The 16,797-nt window shown below is 54.9% G+C and overlaps 7 protein-coding genes across 7 annotated transcripts in view; 4 read left to right on the top strand and 3 right to left on the bottom strand.

Moving 5' to 3' along the window:
- The window catches only part of A1O7_03225 (uncharacterized protein), a gene marked incomplete at both ends in the record, with an annotated part of 3,473 nt that extends 2,689 nt beyond the window's left edge, over positions 1 to 784 (top strand). Inside the window, one exon of the mRNA XM_007757250.1 lies at positions 213 to 784. Within this exon, the coding sequence (XP_007755440.1) occupies positions 213 to 784 (572 nt within the window). The remainder of the gene's footprint in view (positions 1 to 212) is intronic.
- Positions 785 to 2,425: 1,641 nt separating this feature from the next.
- Positions 2,426 to 4,053, top strand: A1O7_03226 (oligosaccharyl transferase complex subunit OST4; the record flags this gene model as incomplete). Its single annotated transcript, XM_007757251.1, has 4 exons — positions 2,426 to 2,573; positions 2,633 to 2,743; positions 2,793 to 3,529; positions 3,607 to 4,053. The coding sequence occupies 4 exons, from the start codon at positions 2,426 to 2,428 to the stop codon at positions 4,051 to 4,053; spliced, it is 1,443 nt and encodes a 480-aa protein (XP_007755441.1).
- A 922-nt stretch (positions 4,054 to 4,975) lies between these two features.
- On the bottom strand, positions 4,976 to 5,483 carry A1O7_03227 (uncharacterized protein; the record flags this gene model as incomplete). Its single annotated transcript, XM_007757252.1, has 2 exons — positions 4,976 to 5,334; positions 5,459 to 5,483. 2 exons carry the CDS (start codon positions 5,481 to 5,483, stop codon positions 4,976 to 4,978), a joined length of 384 nt encoding a protein of 127 aa, XP_007755442.1.
- Positions 5,484 to 6,409: 926 nt separating this feature from the next.
- A1O7_03228 (uncharacterized protein) lies at positions 6,410 to 7,477 on the bottom strand (the record flags this gene model as incomplete). The annotated part of the gene is made up of 1 exon (XM_007757253.1): positions 6,410 to 7,477. One exon carries the CDS (start codon positions 7,475 to 7,477, stop codon positions 6,410 to 6,412), a length of 1,068 nt encoding a protein of 355 aa, XP_007755443.1.
- A 1,045-nt stretch (positions 7,478 to 8,522) lies between these two features.
- On the top strand, positions 8,523 to 10,617 carry A1O7_03229 (uncharacterized protein; the record flags this gene model as incomplete). The annotated part of the gene is made up of 3 exons (XM_007757254.1): positions 8,523 to 8,758; positions 8,823 to 9,276; positions 9,328 to 10,617. 3 exons carry the CDS (start codon positions 8,523 to 8,525, stop codon positions 10,615 to 10,617), a joined length of 1,980 nt encoding a protein of 659 aa, XP_007755444.1.
- Positions 10,618 to 11,788: 1,171 nt separating this feature from the next.
- Positions 11,789 to 16,148, bottom strand: A1O7_03230 (uncharacterized protein; the record flags this gene model as incomplete). Its single annotated transcript, XM_007757255.1, has 3 exons — positions 11,789 to 15,234; positions 15,283 to 15,450; positions 15,497 to 16,148. The coding sequence occupies 3 exons, from the start codon at positions 16,146 to 16,148 to the stop codon at positions 11,789 to 11,791; spliced, it is 4,266 nt and encodes a 1,421-aa protein (XP_007755445.1).
- Positions 16,149 to 16,354: 206 nt separating this feature from the next.
- A1O7_03231 (uncharacterized protein) lies at positions 16,355 to 16,678 on the top strand (the record flags this gene model as incomplete). Its single annotated transcript, XM_007757256.1, has 1 exon — positions 16,355 to 16,678. The coding sequence occupies one exon, from the start codon at positions 16,355 to 16,357 to the stop codon at positions 16,676 to 16,678; it is 324 nt and encodes a 107-aa protein (XP_007755446.1).
- Between the last annotated feature and the right edge of the window lie 119 nt (positions 16,679 to 16,797).

A 16,797-nucleotide genomic window follows, 5' to 3' on the forward strand; every position in this document is an offset into this window, starting at 1 on the left:
ACTACAAGCCGCATCGAATTCTGGTCACGAGCGAATAGCTCGTCTACTGATTGAGAAGGGGGCGGACGTCAATGCTCTGGGTGGCTATTACGGTAGTGCAATACATGCAGCAGCAGAAACAGATCAGACGGATATAGTTCGACTGCTACTTAAGCATGGAGCGGACGTCAATCCTCAGGATTGCTTTTATGGTAGTGTACTACAGGCAGTAGTAGTATACGGTCACGAGGGTATAGTCCGACTGCTACTTAAGGAGGGAGCGGACGTTAATGCTCAGGGAGGCATATATGGTAGTCCACTACAGGCAGCAGCAGCAACAAGTCACGAGAGTATAGTCCGACTACTACTTAAGGAGGGAGCGGATGTTAATGCTCAGGGTGGCCACTATAATAGTGCACTACAGGCAGCAGCAGCAAAAAGTCACGAGAGTATAGTCCGACTGCTACTTAAGGAGGGAGCGGACGTTAATGCTCAGGGTAACGACTATAACTATAATAGTGCACTACGGGCAGCAGCAGTAAGGGGTAACGAGGGTATAGTCCGACTACTACTTGAGAAGGGAGCGGACGTTAATAATACTCAGCGTGGCTTTAGTAATGCACTACTGGCAGCAGCAGCAAAAGGTCATCCGGAAACAGTCCGACTGCTGGTTGAGCATGGAGCGGACGTCAATGCTCTGGGTGACCGATATGGTAGTGCACTGCAGGCAGCAGTAGTACTCGGTAACGAGAGTATAGTCCGACTACTAGTTGAGCATGGAGCGGACGTCAATGCTCAGGAGTAGTACACTACAGGCAGCAATAGCAGAGGGTCGCGAGGGTATAGTCCGACTGCTAGTTGAGCATGGGGCTGTTGAGCAGGGAGGTGTTGAGCAGGGAGGTGTTGAGCAGGGAGGTGTTGAGCAGGGAGGTGTTGAGCAGGGTGGTGTTGAGCAGGGTGGTGTTGAGCGAAGCGACTTCGACAGAGCACCATCGGCGGCGGGACGAGATTGTGTGTACCTGGATTGGCAGATTGACATTCAACGCAGGAGGTGAAGTGTTCTCAACCAAGGATCTCAGGATTGATCAGAAAAGGCCTTTCCAGCGCACCATCTATACGTGACTGCCTGCCGCTCCTATACCATATCAGTTGTAACTCTCCCAGGGTATTAGATGCGTTCGGGAACGACAAGTCCTGCATCATGATATGAAACGTTTGCGGTGCTCGTGCTCGTCAGCATTGATGAGCGCTTCCCCAGTCGCATCTGACCATTACTCGCCGGCGCTGGTTGTTACATTTCCGCAGGCGTTTGAATTCCATGCCTCTGCCACGGGCGGCTGAAGTGAGGAAAGTACGGGACGGAGGCTGGAGCTCCTATCCATGCGCCAGGTGCGAGCCGAACAGAGTTGGATGCAGCCCAGCTGCATGTGAGCTCGCCAAGCCAGGCACTGTACCTGCGTTTCCGCTATCCCCACCCCCAAGTTCTAACATGGAAGCCAGGTCCTAGCGGACATCGGGATGGGAAAAGTCCATGACTGTCCACCATGGGCCCTTATGGTTCGAGAATTGTGTTCAGTGGACTGCGAATCTCCCGATGCGGGCCAGATTGGGAATGAACCTGATCGCTCGCCTTGTTGGCTGTTGGACGAGGTTCTATATGGTGTCGAATTCCTTGGGACGACACCACGGTCGACGGACCGAGTTTTGATCCACCAATAGCGTTAGCAGTTGGGGTCAAAGAACATCAATATGCCGAGGGTCAAGACGACGTCGGGACGACGATTGTGAGTGCAGCCGATCAAGCAGCAGCAGGGTCAGCATCAGCTTAGTAGATAGGAGACCCAACGAGATTGAGGGGCGAAAGGGACAAAGAAGGTAGGCGACATGTATCCGGTGGTTCGAGGATACTCGATTGGCGGATTGGCAACCTACAACAGGTTCACACAGCTCGTTCACTGCTGTGGAGGGGATGTCGTGGCTCGAGTGTCGACTTGTTCAACATTCGAGGCGAACGCTGCGGAATGGAAAGGCTGGATAGCGACCGCGTTCAGGTCACTTTTGTGGATTACAGCCGGCAGAAGTAGGGCGGGCACGCTGAATGCCTCGATGCAGGAAGTGCTTGCAGCCACCCAGGGTGACAGCATAGTGACACTTGTCTTCTTGCGTGAGGAATCGCCGCTCTCGACGCGCTGGCAGCTGAGAGTCGATGTGGCAGCCCTAAGCGCAGACTCTTTATCGGAGATGCCGAAACTTGCAGACCCCATGATCGCCGTTATGGTCCGTCTCCTCATCTTGGCAAAATACGGCGAATCGCAAACTCAGACAGTGACGAGGCTGAGGAGAAATATTGACCACCTCTCCGCAGCGCATGTGCATCGACTGTAATGAGCGCAACTTCGTGAACCAAAACAGCAAGCTGCGGTGGTGCGGCGCTTCCTTCCCCAACATGCGGCTCCTCTCTTCGTTATGTCTCCTTCTTCTATCCTCATTGCAACTTGTATGGGCGAAAAGCGCAGTCGGAGACAGACTCCTCGTGGTCCTTGAAGACGAAGCGCAGAGAGGACTCTACTCGAAGTTCTGGGCTGATTTAGAGGGTATGGGTGCCTCACCGACCGATCGGTCAAGGAAGGGTGCTGACGTCTGCATTATTCAGCGCGAGACTTCAAGTTGTCGTTCCAGTCCCCGAGAGACGAGAACCTGGCGTTATTCAGACATGGCCAGTTAGCATACGACCATTTGCTCCTCACCCCTCCGAAGTCGAAAGGTGAGCTCGGCGTCTTGGATCTGAGCAGACAAGATACTGATGGTTGCAGGCTACGGGCCGGCTTTGACGCCGAAGATCCTTCTCGAGTACGTGAATAGCGGTGGAAATATCCTGCTTGGACTGTCCTCACAGTCGGGCACCCCTTCAGCCGTCTCGTCACTCCTCCTCGAGTTCGACATCTCATTGTCTCCCGACAAGAACTCGGTCGTTGTCGACCACTTCAACTATGACACGGTCTCCGCGGCTGAGAAACATGACGTTCTACTGGTCAATCGACCGGGACCACTGAGGCCGGATGTGGTCAACTTCTTTGGCGGTGATGGCTTGTTGGCGGTCCCGAAAGCAGTGGGACAGACATTAGGAAATGCCAGTCCTCTGCTCGCGCCGATCCTCAAGGCCCCGATCACGGCATACGCATACAATCCGAAAGAAGAAGGAGAAAGCGCGGAAGAGCTCTTCGCGACCGGCTCGCAGCTGGCCCTCATCTCGGCCATGCAAGCACGCAACTCCGCCCGCTTCACGGTGCTGGGATCCCTGGAGATGCTGCAGGATAAATGGCTTGACGCGTCCGTCAAGGGGCCGCGTGGTGACAACAGCAAGACCATGAACAGGGACTTTGCCAGGCAATTGACCGAATGGACCTTCAGAGAGGTCGGTGTGTTGAAGGTCTTCCACGTCCAGCACCGTGAGATCGTGAAGGCGGCCAAGCCCAGTGGGAGCGAAAACACCACCGCCCTCAGCGGCCAACAATATAACCCGGAGATCTACCGGATCAAGAACGACGTGGTATGTTTCCCTCGGTGCTCTCCAACACCTCAGCTGGGAGGGACGATTCCGGGCTAATCAAAATATTTGTGGTTTAGGAATTCTCCATTTCAATAGGCCAATACGACAAGACTCATTACGTGCCGTTTACCATCCCGGCCAACGACGCGCTTCAGCTCGAATTCTCCATGCTCTCGCCCTTCCATCGCATTCCGCTCCATTCGACCTCCAGCACAGCCAACAGCACCATCTTCAGCACGACGTTCACGACGCCCGACCAGCACGGCATCTTCGCGTTCAAGGTCAACTACAAACGCCCCTTCCTCACGCCCATCGAGGTGAAACGCCAAGTCACGGTCCGCCACTTTGCCCACGACGAATGGCCGCGCAGTTGGGCCATCACGGGCGCGTGGCCGTGGATTGGTGGCTTGTGGAGCGTCATTGTCGGGTTCTTGTTGTTTGTTGTCGTGTGGCTGTATTGCGAGCCCCCCAAGGAGGAGGCCGAACGGCGGCGGAAGTTGAGCGTCAGCATGGGCTCGAGGTAGCGTGGCGAGCACGCGGCTTTGCACTGCACTCCCTGGCACGGTCCGGTATGGAAAGAAAAGCAATGGCAAGGGGACATGAATTGTGTACTTTACGGTGTTCGATATATCGGGCTCTGGCTCTAGACATGCGGGATCGGAATCATGGAGCACAAAATGTAGCCTGCCAATGGAAGCGTTAGACATGATGACCTTTCGCAGAGGTTGGGATGTCATGATGTCGTTGTACATTTGACGAAAGATGGTTTTTACATTGTAGAGACGAGGCGTGATGGCACACGCTATATACAGGTTCTTCGTTTCCATATAAATACAGCGCCTGGATTCCTGAACCAGTGACCTGGGGCTCTTCTCACCGCGAACAAGAGGAGAGTTGGCAATGGAGATGGTTATGATATCATGGCCTTCCCCTCCAAGCATCGACACTCTCAACCGGACTACACCAGGTCGCGGCGTGCCAGCACCCATCCCACCGCAACACCTTTCCCCCCCAGTGACCCTTGGTTGATATCAAACTCGACATGGGTCTACCGATACCTCCCGTCAAATCATCCGTTGCTGTTGCTCTTGACATCGCAGATTCACCGGACTCGGGCCTCGTCATCATTCCGTAACGCCCGCATGATGGTCATCTCAAAGTTCCAGAATGGACGGTGATGTCGACCCCCGATATAGCCATGTCGAGAACCCGTCTGCAGCATCAAGCATCCCGCGTCGGGCTACCCCACCAGGCTTCCCGCGCCTGGGAGGTGGTTCACCACAGCTGGCATCTTTCAACAGCACCTCGGTGCCGTGCGGTGTCCTTCTGTGCCGTGCAGCATTGTGCGATGCCACGCTGGTCCCCCCAACTTGAGTTCCAGCGCGGCTGCAGCCAACCTCCGAACTCAAGACCAAATCCAGATCCAAGTCCAACCGAATCCAACGCTCATAAGCCCCTCGTCTTACTCTCGTCAAACCCCAACCCCTGCACCTCTCCTCTGGCCCCCTTGCCCATACTCTCCCGCACATCAAACGCGGGCCTCCCCCCGTAAAGCTGCGTGCCTTTGCCCTTGCCGTCGTCGCTGCCGCCCCCCTCGAGCTCCAGACTCGTCGAGATGGGCGCGTTGCCGCGGAACCGTTTGCGCATGTCGACCAACCCGCGCCGACACTCGCGAAACCCGATCTTTAGCTGTTGGCACTGCGTGGGGAGGGTCTCGAGTAAAGGGGAGGAGAGGCATTCCAGGGGCGTGTGGCGGTCGACGAGGATGCAGTCGGAGTTTTGGAGGCACTGGGCCAGGGCGGCGCCTGGGGTTGGGTCAGTATGATGATGTTGATATTCATGTCCATGTTACAGTGGGTGTGTGAGGTGGGTTAATCGGTGAGAGAATGCTGGGCCGGGAACCAGAGCCACAGAGAGGAAGGGACGTACGGATGTCTTTGCATGAGGAGGGCATCTTGGGGTGTGGCCGCGCCGGTCGGCAGGACCCGTGGGCCAGTAAATGGAGGGAGTATAGGACGTTTCCGTTCCACAGCGCGTGGACAGGACGGTGTAGGTAGGTGGGACGTGCGACAGGAGCGAACCCAGCAAGTGCCGATTGTTTGGATATGAGTACTCCGTACGAGTAGAGTATTAGTACGAGTTCGAGTACGTCCGGTGGAGTGAGTCCTGGTGAGTGCCACAAGTTCTCCAATTCTCATCAGCACCACTCGGGATACTTGCCTTGGTGCCTGCCTTTCGGCTGAACCTGCCTCCTGCAGTGGCGGAAAGCCAACTTGGGGACGGAAACTCTTGCCGGCAGTCTTGGCGTTGTTGTCCGCTGCTCTGCCTGGCCAGGCTCGCCGGGTCCTCCCTCCTCGTAAAGGACTACTGTGAATTGTACACCCAGACACTATACCACGTACATACGATATAGCGTACTCCGTACTTGGCCGGTATCTGGCTTCCTACACATTGATGTAATTGCCTCAACTTGGCTCCGGCGAAATCAACGCCACCACTGAGATGCGGCCTCCTTGAGGCCACTCCCACGGCACAGAGTCGTTCGCTGTTCAGCAGTTCTCGTCTCTTGCCATCTCAGCCTCGTATAGTATGGCCGGCACGATACATTAGAGAGCGTACCTCATGATTGGCGGCCGCTTGTAGGGTACCGCCAGACTTGTTGCCAGCGTCGGGACCATCGAAATTTGGCAGTTGACGATGGAAAGGCAAATGTCATCCACCTCGATAACTTGACTGGCCTTGCTCCTGTGGGACGCGACCATCCAAGCTGGATACTTCATTTTGCTATGGAATGTCAATTGTTTGGCCTGGCTCTGGTTCGTAGCAAAGTGGTTTTCAACTTCACTTGCAACAGCGGGCCCAAGCCCCAAGACCTGAATGTCACTCCTTGCCCGTCTGGGATTCGACCTCTTGAATTTTCATCTCCAGCTCTTGCTCTCGCACGGGCTTCTCGTTCGTCCTGGTCGTGACGGTCCAGACTGTGGGCAGGCCAATCACCAAGGCTCCCATTGACAAACCCCAGTTCATACCAAGCTGCGTCATGGGACTCTTATGCAGGGCGTTAATTCTCCACGCCATGGCACCGCCCGTCGCCTGGAAGGTCTTGTATGCTCCGACCAGAATGGCCGCTCGCGAGGTCGAGTTTGACTCCGTTCCAATGAGCCAGTAACAGAACCCTTGCCACAGTGCGTCGTACGCCCCGTAAAAGATGTACAAGAAGATAGGCCCGGTCGATCGGGAGCCCTGAGTGTAGTCGATGTCTTGCTTGAGTCCGGCGGCGAGACGCCTGTCCTGCCATTTCTGGAATGCATATCCTCCTCCCCAGATGGACATGCCCGTGACGAACAGAACGACCCAGCCAACGCGAGCTCGCATAGGCCGTGTGAGGAAAGGGAGATCAAGAATGACGCCAACGAGCAAGCCACCCAGCATCTGTGCGATCCAGTAGAGAGACCCGTTCAGTGAGCGAGTCCGAATGTTAAAAGTCATGCCGTTGACTTGGTTCTGCTGGTACGAGTAGAACACGTTGGCGCAGAAGAACAATGGCAGCATGCAAAAGACACGCCAACTGGCCATCGTTTTCACTGCAATGTCGATCGTGGCCTTCCACGAGTGCTTCTCACTTTCCACCGCGGCGTGGAGCTGCGCAAGGTGAATGCGCTTGGGCGAGCAAATGAAAAGCCCCAGACCCCAGCCGAAGAGCATGATGACCATCAATGCAATGTATGTCGAGTCGGAGACGGTACCTGACTTGGAGTGGAAGTTGAGGCCGAACGATGCGAGACTGCCCACGCCACCTCCGAGATTGACTATGATCCAGAAGACGGCGATAGCACGACCTTTCTGGGATTCGGCGACATAAGTGGTCATGATGGCCCCCTGTACTACCCACAGCATGGAAGCGCCGACTCCCAGAATAGCACCAGACGCAATGACAAAGGCCCCCATTGTCGTGGTCTGAACCCAGTCAGAGTAATATGCAAGAATAGAGGGATGTTCTTACGGTTGAAATTCAGCAAGCTTCCGCTGTACAGAGCATATGTCCAGCCACCCAGTAAGAAGCATATGCAAGGACCCGTATAGGAGAACAAGGGGCCGACGAGGAACAGGGCAGTGCCAGCAGTTGCCGAGAGCAGCGCGACCGTGGCGTTTGCGGCGACAGTAGGGTCAACTTGGCCAGAGCCTCCCAGTCCTCCAAGGGCATTATACATCTGCACATCCGTCAATGCTCAGAACATTTTGCTGCCATCCGCTTGCTACTCACTCCAGGACAGCAGAAACATATCAGACTAATCAAGATGATTTGCGTCCATGGGTGCGCGTACAACGACTTGACGCGAGCAAAGTGAGAGCGTCCTCCCCGCTCGAATTCGCCTTGTTGAGTATCAACCGGCATCACAGCCTGTGTCTCCTCTGCCATGGCCATGTCGAGGAGATGCCTCGAAGACCGCTTGCAAACGTGTCAGCTACGCCAAAGGGTGGCGTAGCCAACATATAAGGAGGCGGCGCCAGTAACATGTTCGCGCACACTATTCTTCCCATCTAAAGGCACCGTTACATCGAGCGTCTGCACTCTGCTCCTCACCTTGATAGGCGTGATAGCCCATGATAAGCCTCGAGGTCACGAGCTTGCGAAATGAGGAGGCATTGTCTTCAATGGGACAGGATCGACTCGGGGACGGGAAGCTTGAGAAAGACAAGTAACGATTAGGCCGTGTCGGTAATCTCCAGCTGCCTGCGGGAAAGGGTACCCCGGGCCAAATTTGCAGGGTTGCAGTCGTGCTTCTCCGCTCACTCCGCGGCTCGGTAACTTCGGTGCGTAATTAATTAGTCGTGTTGGAAGGAATGTTGCAACGAGAACGGCAGAAGATCCGGAATGGCAAGCAGGTGTGCACTGTACATCTGCAAAGGAAGAAGGGCATTTTCCCGGGCTAGTCGAGAGACAGGATGAAGTCGACGAGCCCACAAGTGTCTCGAAAGCAAGAAGGGCGGAATGGCAGCACTGAACGACTTGGCCGAGTTGCAAACCGAACAAAGAAACTCGGCTTCGTCCAATGTCGACCGGGTCTCCACGCTCGGACTCTGCCACATCATCAATGACCAGGACGCTACGATCGCGGGCTCGGTAGCAAAATGTATCCCAGCCATAGCGGCAGCGATTGACTGCTTAGCTGGTAGGGTCCGTGCTGGAGGCAGGGTGGTCTATGTCGGTGCTGGGACCAGCGGCAGGTAAAGCCATCAATATTAGTCCACCGTGACTGTGCTTCTGAGGCTGATGGCTCGTTATTTGCAGGCTGGGAGTCTTGGATGCGTCAGAAATCCCTCCGACCTTCTCCTCACCAGAAGGTCAGTTTGTGGGCATCATTGCAGGCGGAGAGGCAGCCATTCGACATGCACAAGAGGGGGCCGAAGACGATGCCGATGCAGCGGTCCAAGACCTTGAGGCACTCCATCTGCATGGTCCGGTCGACTCGTTGATTGGCATTGCCGCTTCAGGGCGCACCCCGTACGTGCTGAGCTGCCTCGCATATGCGAAGAGGCTGGGTTGCGCCACCATAGGTGTAGCTTGCACGGAGCCATCCGCTATGAGTAAAACCAACATAGTCGACTATATGATCAGCCCCATCGTCGGAGCAGAGGTCGTCACGGGAAGCACGAGGATGAAGGCGGGTACTGCAACCAAGCTGGTGCTCAATATGTTGAGCACCGGGACGATGATCAAGTTGGGAAAGACATTCGGGAACATGGTTGGTGCTATCCGGAATCAGAACCTCACCGAGACGTGCTAATTGCAATAGATGGTGGACCTGAAAGCCACGAACCTCAAACTTCAACAGCGGTCTCGAAACATATTACGAACAGTCTGTGGTCTGAGGTGTCCCAAATCGGACGAGGACCTCGACAATCTTCTGCACAATTGCGATGGTAGCGTTAAGCTCGCCATCACAACGTTGAGCTTGGGGGTGTCTGTGTCAGAAGCGGGGCGTCGTCTTGATGCAACCGGTGGTGTCCTCGCAAACCTCTTAGAACAGGTCAGCACTCCATGGCTCCCACAAAATAGCGAGAGCCAGAGATATCTTCTCTGCGTCGATGGAGGGGGGAGCAAGTGTGCGGCAGCAGTCTTATCCGTCGATGGCGAATATGGGCAGGGCGTCTCCTCTGGCTGCAATGTGACAGATATCGGCGTCGAAGCCTCAATTGCGTCCATCTCATTAGCAATACAACGGGCCTGCGACACACTGCCCACCCTCAGCGGCAAGAGCTGGAGACCCAGCTTTTTCTCTTCTGTCTGGATTGCGCTAGCCGGGCATGATCGAAAGCATATCGCCATGGCCGTCGACAAAGCCTTGGAGAACTTGTTCGCGCGACCACAAGGAACAGGCTTGACAATCACAAATGATATTGAGCTTCTTGCAATTACAGCTGCCGAGAAAGACGACGTCGATTCAGCGGTAGTGCTCGTAGCTGGGACTGGATCTGTTGCAATGAGCTTCAAGCGTCAAGAAGGTCGGTTCGTTCGCACCCGAAGGTCAGGAGGTTGGGGTCATCTGCTTTGTGACGACGGCTCAGGCTTTGACATCGGGCGGCGGGCTATACGCATCGCATTGGCTGCATTGGAGGGTGACACTACAGCGCGCGATCGAGACCGGGGGTTCGTGCACAAGCCTGCTTCACAGATCGAAAGCCTAGTACTTGATCACTTTCGGCCCTTAGGCACTCATACGCACGACTTCGACTTGCTGAGCACAGTACTGGCGTGGCCGTCGGAACTGGTGAAGAAGAGACGCATCGCACAAGTCGCTCGCCTTGTCATCGAGGCTAGCAAATCTGACCCTGAAGCCAAAGATATTGTCGACAGGGCCGTAGAAGCTCTGGCGCGGCTGCTCACCACCCTTACCCGTTCCGGACAGATCGATACCCAAAGTTCAGTATTGGTCCTGGGAGGCGGATTGATGCAGAGTCCAGCTTTCTCAAACGCGGTCGTGCAGTTACTAGGCGAGAAAGGGGCGGCCTTTAGGCACGTCGAGGTTGTCGAGCATCCTGCCAGCTCCGGCGTGAGGTACTTGTTGCACAAGCGGCATGATTGAGCTTGGATCGAGATTTTTCCAACTCTTCACGTTTATCTCCAAGCTGGTAGGACTTAAATGTTGGAAATCGACCTATCCAAAGTCAATCCGACGGTAGACGGGTTCGCTTACCTGCCAGACTGCCATGACCAAGAGACGCGGAAACTCGTTCTACCATACCTCGCTGACCTCTGACTGGCCGTGTCTGCGATATGTCGACATCGAGCGAGCAGGAGGGGTGTGACGCAGTGTGACAGGCGCGGAACCAGGTGTCATGTACTGTAAGAGACTTGAGGATTGCGGAGTCTGCGAACGGCAAGAACAGGCCCACGGAATCCATCAGGAGAGACACTCATAATTCGGAGGTAAGGATGCAGCAGCACTGAAATCAAGACAGAAGACTGGTGGAGAGAGGAAATGAAACCGGTAGGAAGCTGGTGATAAGGCAGATGTGAAGTTTTGTTGGCCAGACCCTTGACGGTGATGATCGTGCCTCCCTCGTCCTTGGCATTGAATGGCTCGCTCTTTCCTCGTTGCGCGGTTGCTCTCGCCTCTGTTCACCCTTCCCTTGGCCCAGCGGCATTGTGAACAGGTCCCAGCTGCGATGAGCCTTGAGGAGCCAAATCTGGTGAGAGAGTTTGATACAATTCGCTATGGGGTAATTAGAAAGGCTCTTGATGCTATGCCTGCGCAGCTATGAATCCACGCCTCGCAGAAACCCCTGCTGTGGCTAACCAAGGAAGTGCAATCCGAACACTCCATGCTCGCAAATGAGTGAGCTTCCCTCTGTGACAATGTCCAGGCAGCGAGCACATTTCAACTCCCTGCTATCACAAAAAATGTTATTGTACACTGTGGAAACCCCAACCGTCTCCCGGCTGCTTTGCGTGCATTACCCCTTGCGTCTCGCCGTATGCGAGGACCCCAGCAGATCTTCGAGCGCCACGGACACCCTTGGGGGGACACATACTGATCATACGCTTCAAGTGGCATCAGATCTCGCACGCGTCCAAATCGTCCGTTCTCAGAAGACAAGACGCATCCATATCATGGAAAGATACAACCCAAGTCCACCATCCATCGTACTCCAGCTTCGTGCCTCGACGACCACCCGATTACATCGCGTTTTGCGTCGAACGGAAGTTTGTAGCCGCTTGCACAGGGTGGTAGAGGCGAACCTCTCTTTGACTCCCTAAGCATCTGGACCTCCTTCAACGGGTATAGATTCGGCTTCCTTGGTTGCTGTCGCTGGCTCATTATCCTTCTCCTCCCTCGCAGCAGAGAAATCTCGTCGATACTTCGAAAGGGCTTCGGCCACCTTCTCAAAGTCCTTGACCTCATTGGCTCTCAGTTCGGCGATAACCTGCTTCAGCCCTGCGTGAAATTCATCCTTGGTGGCTTTATCCTTGATATCGCTCGCCGAAGACATTTGCACAAGGATCTTCTCGTCTGGCAAACCCAGCTGGCTGAAATGCTGCTCTTCGCAATTCTGATCACTGCAGGTCTGGCCAGAAAGTTCAGTTGGACAGAGAGGGCGAGAGTGATCGATGTTATTGCTGTATGTCAGCGAACGGTAGCCCGATTTGACCGTATCGTTAAAGTCAGAGTGAAACCGATAGCTCTTGAAGGAGCTGAAGGGCGTTTTGTAGGGTACGTAGTGGATGGATGTAGTACTGGTGCTGCCGAGGAAAGGAACGGCTTCAGCTGTTTCGCTCTGTCTTGGTGGCGGTTTGACTATGGCATCGACCTCGGTAAGTTGGGCATCTGATTCAAGATCGTCCCGGGTGTTAGTTGGGACTTCCGAAACAACAGAGACATCATCAATCGGAGCTCGCTCTTCCATGGGAGACCCGACAGCCTTGAACGCCGTTGCGGAACTACCGTTGACAGGAGCCTCAGACACGGCCGGAATGGCAACGGCTCCTACTCCATCCATAACTGCCGTTGTATTGTGGAAATCGTCGGTATCATCTGGAACTGCAGTCGTTGGGGTGCCACTTTCGATATGGGCTGTCTCAGGGTCGTATTCGTCTTCGTCATCCGATTGTTGCATTGGCACAGAAGTGTCGACATCGGCAGGCTCGTACTCGCCTTCTTGGATAGACGCAGAAGAGCCGGCCGCAGCCGGCTCGTACTCCCCTTCCTCTTCATCATCTGAACCAGACATGCTCGCGCTTCCGTTACTATCATTGTCCACGTCCATGGTCTCCTCCGTCAACTCTTGTCCCACAGAGGTTTTGGGCAGCGTCTCGTGAGGTTCCTCGTAATATTCAGGTTCCGGCGAAATCTCCATTTCGCCTGCTCCCAGTTGATCATCAAGGGCAGCCTGAAGCTGCGCATCGGCGGTATCGGGTTCTTCAGGCGGAGTGATCTCAAAAGGGTCGGGAGCAGGAGGCTCTGTAACATCGCCTATCCGCATTTCCTGTTCGTGCTCAATCGCGGGTTCGAGTGCAGAGGACGCGTTCTGGTTTGGCGCTAGGCTGTCGCCATTGTCGTCCATTCGCATTATAGTATCACCCTCGGCAAGCATAGCGGTGGCAGAGCCCAGCTGTACGGCGTGCAGACCCTGGTCGTCTTGGTGGACAGGCCCTTGGCTGGCGCCATCTCCGTTGCTCAGGCTTGGCAGTGTCTGTGAATCTGTTTTAATTGCCGGCTGCGCTGCCGGGGTGATGACCGGTTCTTGCTGAGCAGGTAATGCTTGTTCTTCGGCAAGTTTCTCGAGCTTGATCTGTTGCAACTCGTCTGAGTATTGCTTCTGACCTTCTTGGCCTTGCTTGAGCTGCTGTTCGAACCGCCCAACCTCCTCATTAAGCTCCTTCTCCTGCGCAACCAATCGGTTCAACTCTTCCTGGAGGCTTTGGATATGTCCACGAATCCGGCTTAGCTCTTTGCGCGAATTCTCCAGCCGACTCCCAGTCTTCTTTACTTCGGCGTTAAGATCTGGTAGGCCCTCTTGCAACACTTGTTGACGTTGTGATCGTTGCCTTAAAACTTCCGCCTTCAGAGCGGCAGCTCGCTCTTGAAGTTGCTCGCGAGTCAATTTGGACGCGGTCCTATTCCCGAAAGGTTTTCGCTGAGATCCACTCAACTCAAGCGGCTGAGCGATTGGCGAGCTGCTCGGCTGATGTTCTTCGCCACCAACTGGAGGTGTTGCAGGCTTCGAAGACGACGGCGATCCCAACTGGCTCCGGGTTTTCTTCAACTTGTTGCGCTCCATCTCAGCAATCTTTCGCCGCATAGCCTCTATCTCAGACTGCTTGGCTCGGTACAGTTGATCACTCTCAGGTCCATTGTTAGACGCAATCTGCAGCGACGCCGCGGCTACTTGGTCAACACCGCCGGATCTGTTCAAGGAGGGAGAGGTGGCAAGGGACGACCCTTGAGGCTGATATTCCCGTCGAGAACTTTGGTCAGGCTCCTGATCTAGGACCATGCCATTATTTTCGATATCTTCCACAACTTCGCCCTCCGACTCATAATCGAGGTCACTGTCTGCAGGTGGAATAGCAGACGTATCTGGCAGGTCCTGTCGCGTATTCGGTCTCTTGTTTGGTGGCTGGAAGGCTGATGGAGCGGTGTTTAGGTCCGAGGAGCGCTTCGCTGGGATCAGGGATGACGTCGACTGGAACGATAAAGATACACTGACTGATTCAGCGACCCGGGGCGCCTCGCTGGAACTCATAAACAACCCTGGTATCAGAGAGGTTATTGAGGGCTGATTGAAGGATGACACTTTGCTTGCCGACAGAGGCGTAAAGGTTCCGAGGTGAAGACTCGACTCGGTCACGTCCACCGAATCGTTACGGTCAGGAGTGGCCGCTTGTGCCGAAGAAGGTTGTGTTACATTAGCTTCGCTCCGGGCCTGTGCCTCACGCTTCAGCTGTTCCATCTTCTGCTTCACCAGCCCAACTGGCCCCTTCGATTTGTTGACACCAGTAACGGACAGAGTGGCAGGAGTTTCTGGCTGGGTGACAGGAGCAACTTGGGAGGTAGCAGAGGTTGCAGCAACTTCCGTCGAGTTTGTGGGGGCCGTGGCAGGAAGTGACAGGGAAGGCTCTTCTCGTGAAACGGCGGGTTGAACGACCTGGGGAGGAGTAGACCGACCCGCCTTCGCAGCAAGGAGCTGGGCAATCCTATCTTTGCGCTCCAGGCTGGCATTTGGTGCTGGCTGTTGCTTTCTCGCATCCAGGCTCGCCGTCAGTGGCGGAGGCTCAGCGGCCACTGCCGACGCAGCAGTAGCAGCAGAAGCTGCTGGGATGACAGTTTGAGCACCAGTTTGTGTGACGGCGTATTCATACATATCGACCTTTGGCGAGTGAGCTGGCGGTGTTTCGTTCGTGCCAGACATGGAAATATCTTCTCTGTATTGCTCCGGTTCAATCTTGAGGCCAAGCTCTCCATACAACTCCCGCAAAATCAGCGGATTCACGCCTTCCTTGACCAGATCTGCGTAAAGGATTTTGTGAGGTACGAGAGATAGAACTGCACCCTTAGCGAGTTGTCTCAACTCAATGTGTGACTTGTTGTCGTAGACTCTCTCCACCTTCTTCAGGCCGTTAGCTTTAACGGCGTTGCTGGCGGGCCCGAAGCTGCCGGACGATCGGTCTTGGATGGTCGCTGGGCGTGTCGGATCATAGGCTAAATAAGATCAGTTCAAGTTGCAGACAGAAATTGAGAGTTACTTACGGGAAGCACCACCATCCATTGCTGGATCATGCTCGCCAAGGTCGTCTCTATCCATATCGTGAGGCACAGCCGTTTCGTGCGCAGGCGTCTCTGGTCCCATCAGATTCTGGGCAGTCGCGAAAAGCATGTCAAGGTCAGATCTCGAGCCAAACGAGGGAAGCGACTGATCTGTAGAGTGGTTAGATGAGGAACATCACAGGCTTAGTGCACCCACCTTTCTCCTTGACAAGGCTTATCACACCCCTAGAAATGGGGCGCGGATTGCTTGCACTTGCGCTCTGTGCTGCCATAGGTGCGTTGTATGTGTGGCTATCTCTTGGCCATTCCGTCCCAGCATGGGCGCCTTGTTGTGAACCTATGTATGGGTCGCCGTGCTGCTGCCGCGTCTGTTCATTTTGAACAAAACCTGAACCAAAACCTTGTACTCCAGCTGCAGAAAACTGTGAATATGGTGATGAGGTGGACGTATTCACCGCGGCAGTCAGCTGGGAATATCCGGGGCTGGGAAGAGGCACTGGAGGGAGATTGGGAGGAGGTGGAGGCAGAAAGCTCCCGCTCGCAAATTGTTTGAAGAAGTCGGTATTGAAGTTGATGGGAGGAGGAGGGAAAGGAGGAAAGGGCGGCGTAGGAAGGGGCAGCTGCGAGTTCTGCTCGAATCTCGGACCATTGGTCGAGGGCGACGGTTGCTGTTGCTGCTGCTGCTGCTGGTAGGCAGGAAATGTCGTTGGTTGACCCTGCCCCTGCCCCTGCGCAGGCTGCTGCAGAAGGCCTGGAGGCATCTGGGTCTGTTGCTGTAGGCCATTAGATGGATATGAGGGATAGTAGGACTGCTGCTGAGGCGCGTATGAGGGTATGCCCGCATACATCGCGGTGGAAGAGTAAGGATGCGCCATTTCAGCAGAACACGAGTCGGTAGAAAACAGTCAAGAGAGACGACGCCGGGACGATGTCATCGACGCCGAACGGGGATCCCACAAAAACACGCTCTCACTGACTCCAAAAAACCGCTCATCATCATCACTGTGACAGTCCGCGCATTCGACACCTCAAACACGCAGCTGTGAGTGTCACGATGCCGGACAACTTCGCCTTCTGGCTCCGAAGCCGTCCTGGAATCGGTCTGATCGCACAGTTCCTTCCGGAAGGATGGGAGTTTACCTTCCAGTTCGTGGTGGTCGAAACACTCATCTGCTTCAGATATATGAGAGTTGGTCGCAGACTGAGTGGTGTCGTTCTGCACTACAGACAGACATTGACTTTCACTTGGCACCCGGTCTACGGTGGACTGCTGAGCTATACGACAGAACTGATCGTCTGCTTCCTGACGCCCACCGTAGCGGCGATTGTGCCTACGGACGAGCACTTCTACGTCTTCGGTCCTCATGTGTACGAGTAGGTGGCGCGTTGGTTGCCCTGTACAGGTGCGCCATGCCCAATCGAGCCCCAAACAACAACACCCACCATTACCCACTGGCTGGACGAAACTGTCAAACCCACTGAACAAACATGTACTAA

Source organism: Cladophialophora yegresii (genome assembly GCF_000585515.1).
Source record: "Cladophialophora yegresii CBS 114405 chromosome Unknown aczIN-supercont1.2, whole genome shotgun sequence".
Lineage (NCBI taxonomy): Eukaryota > Fungi > Ascomycota > Eurotiomycetes > Chaetothyriales > Herpotrichiellaceae > Cladophialophora > Cladophialophora yegresii.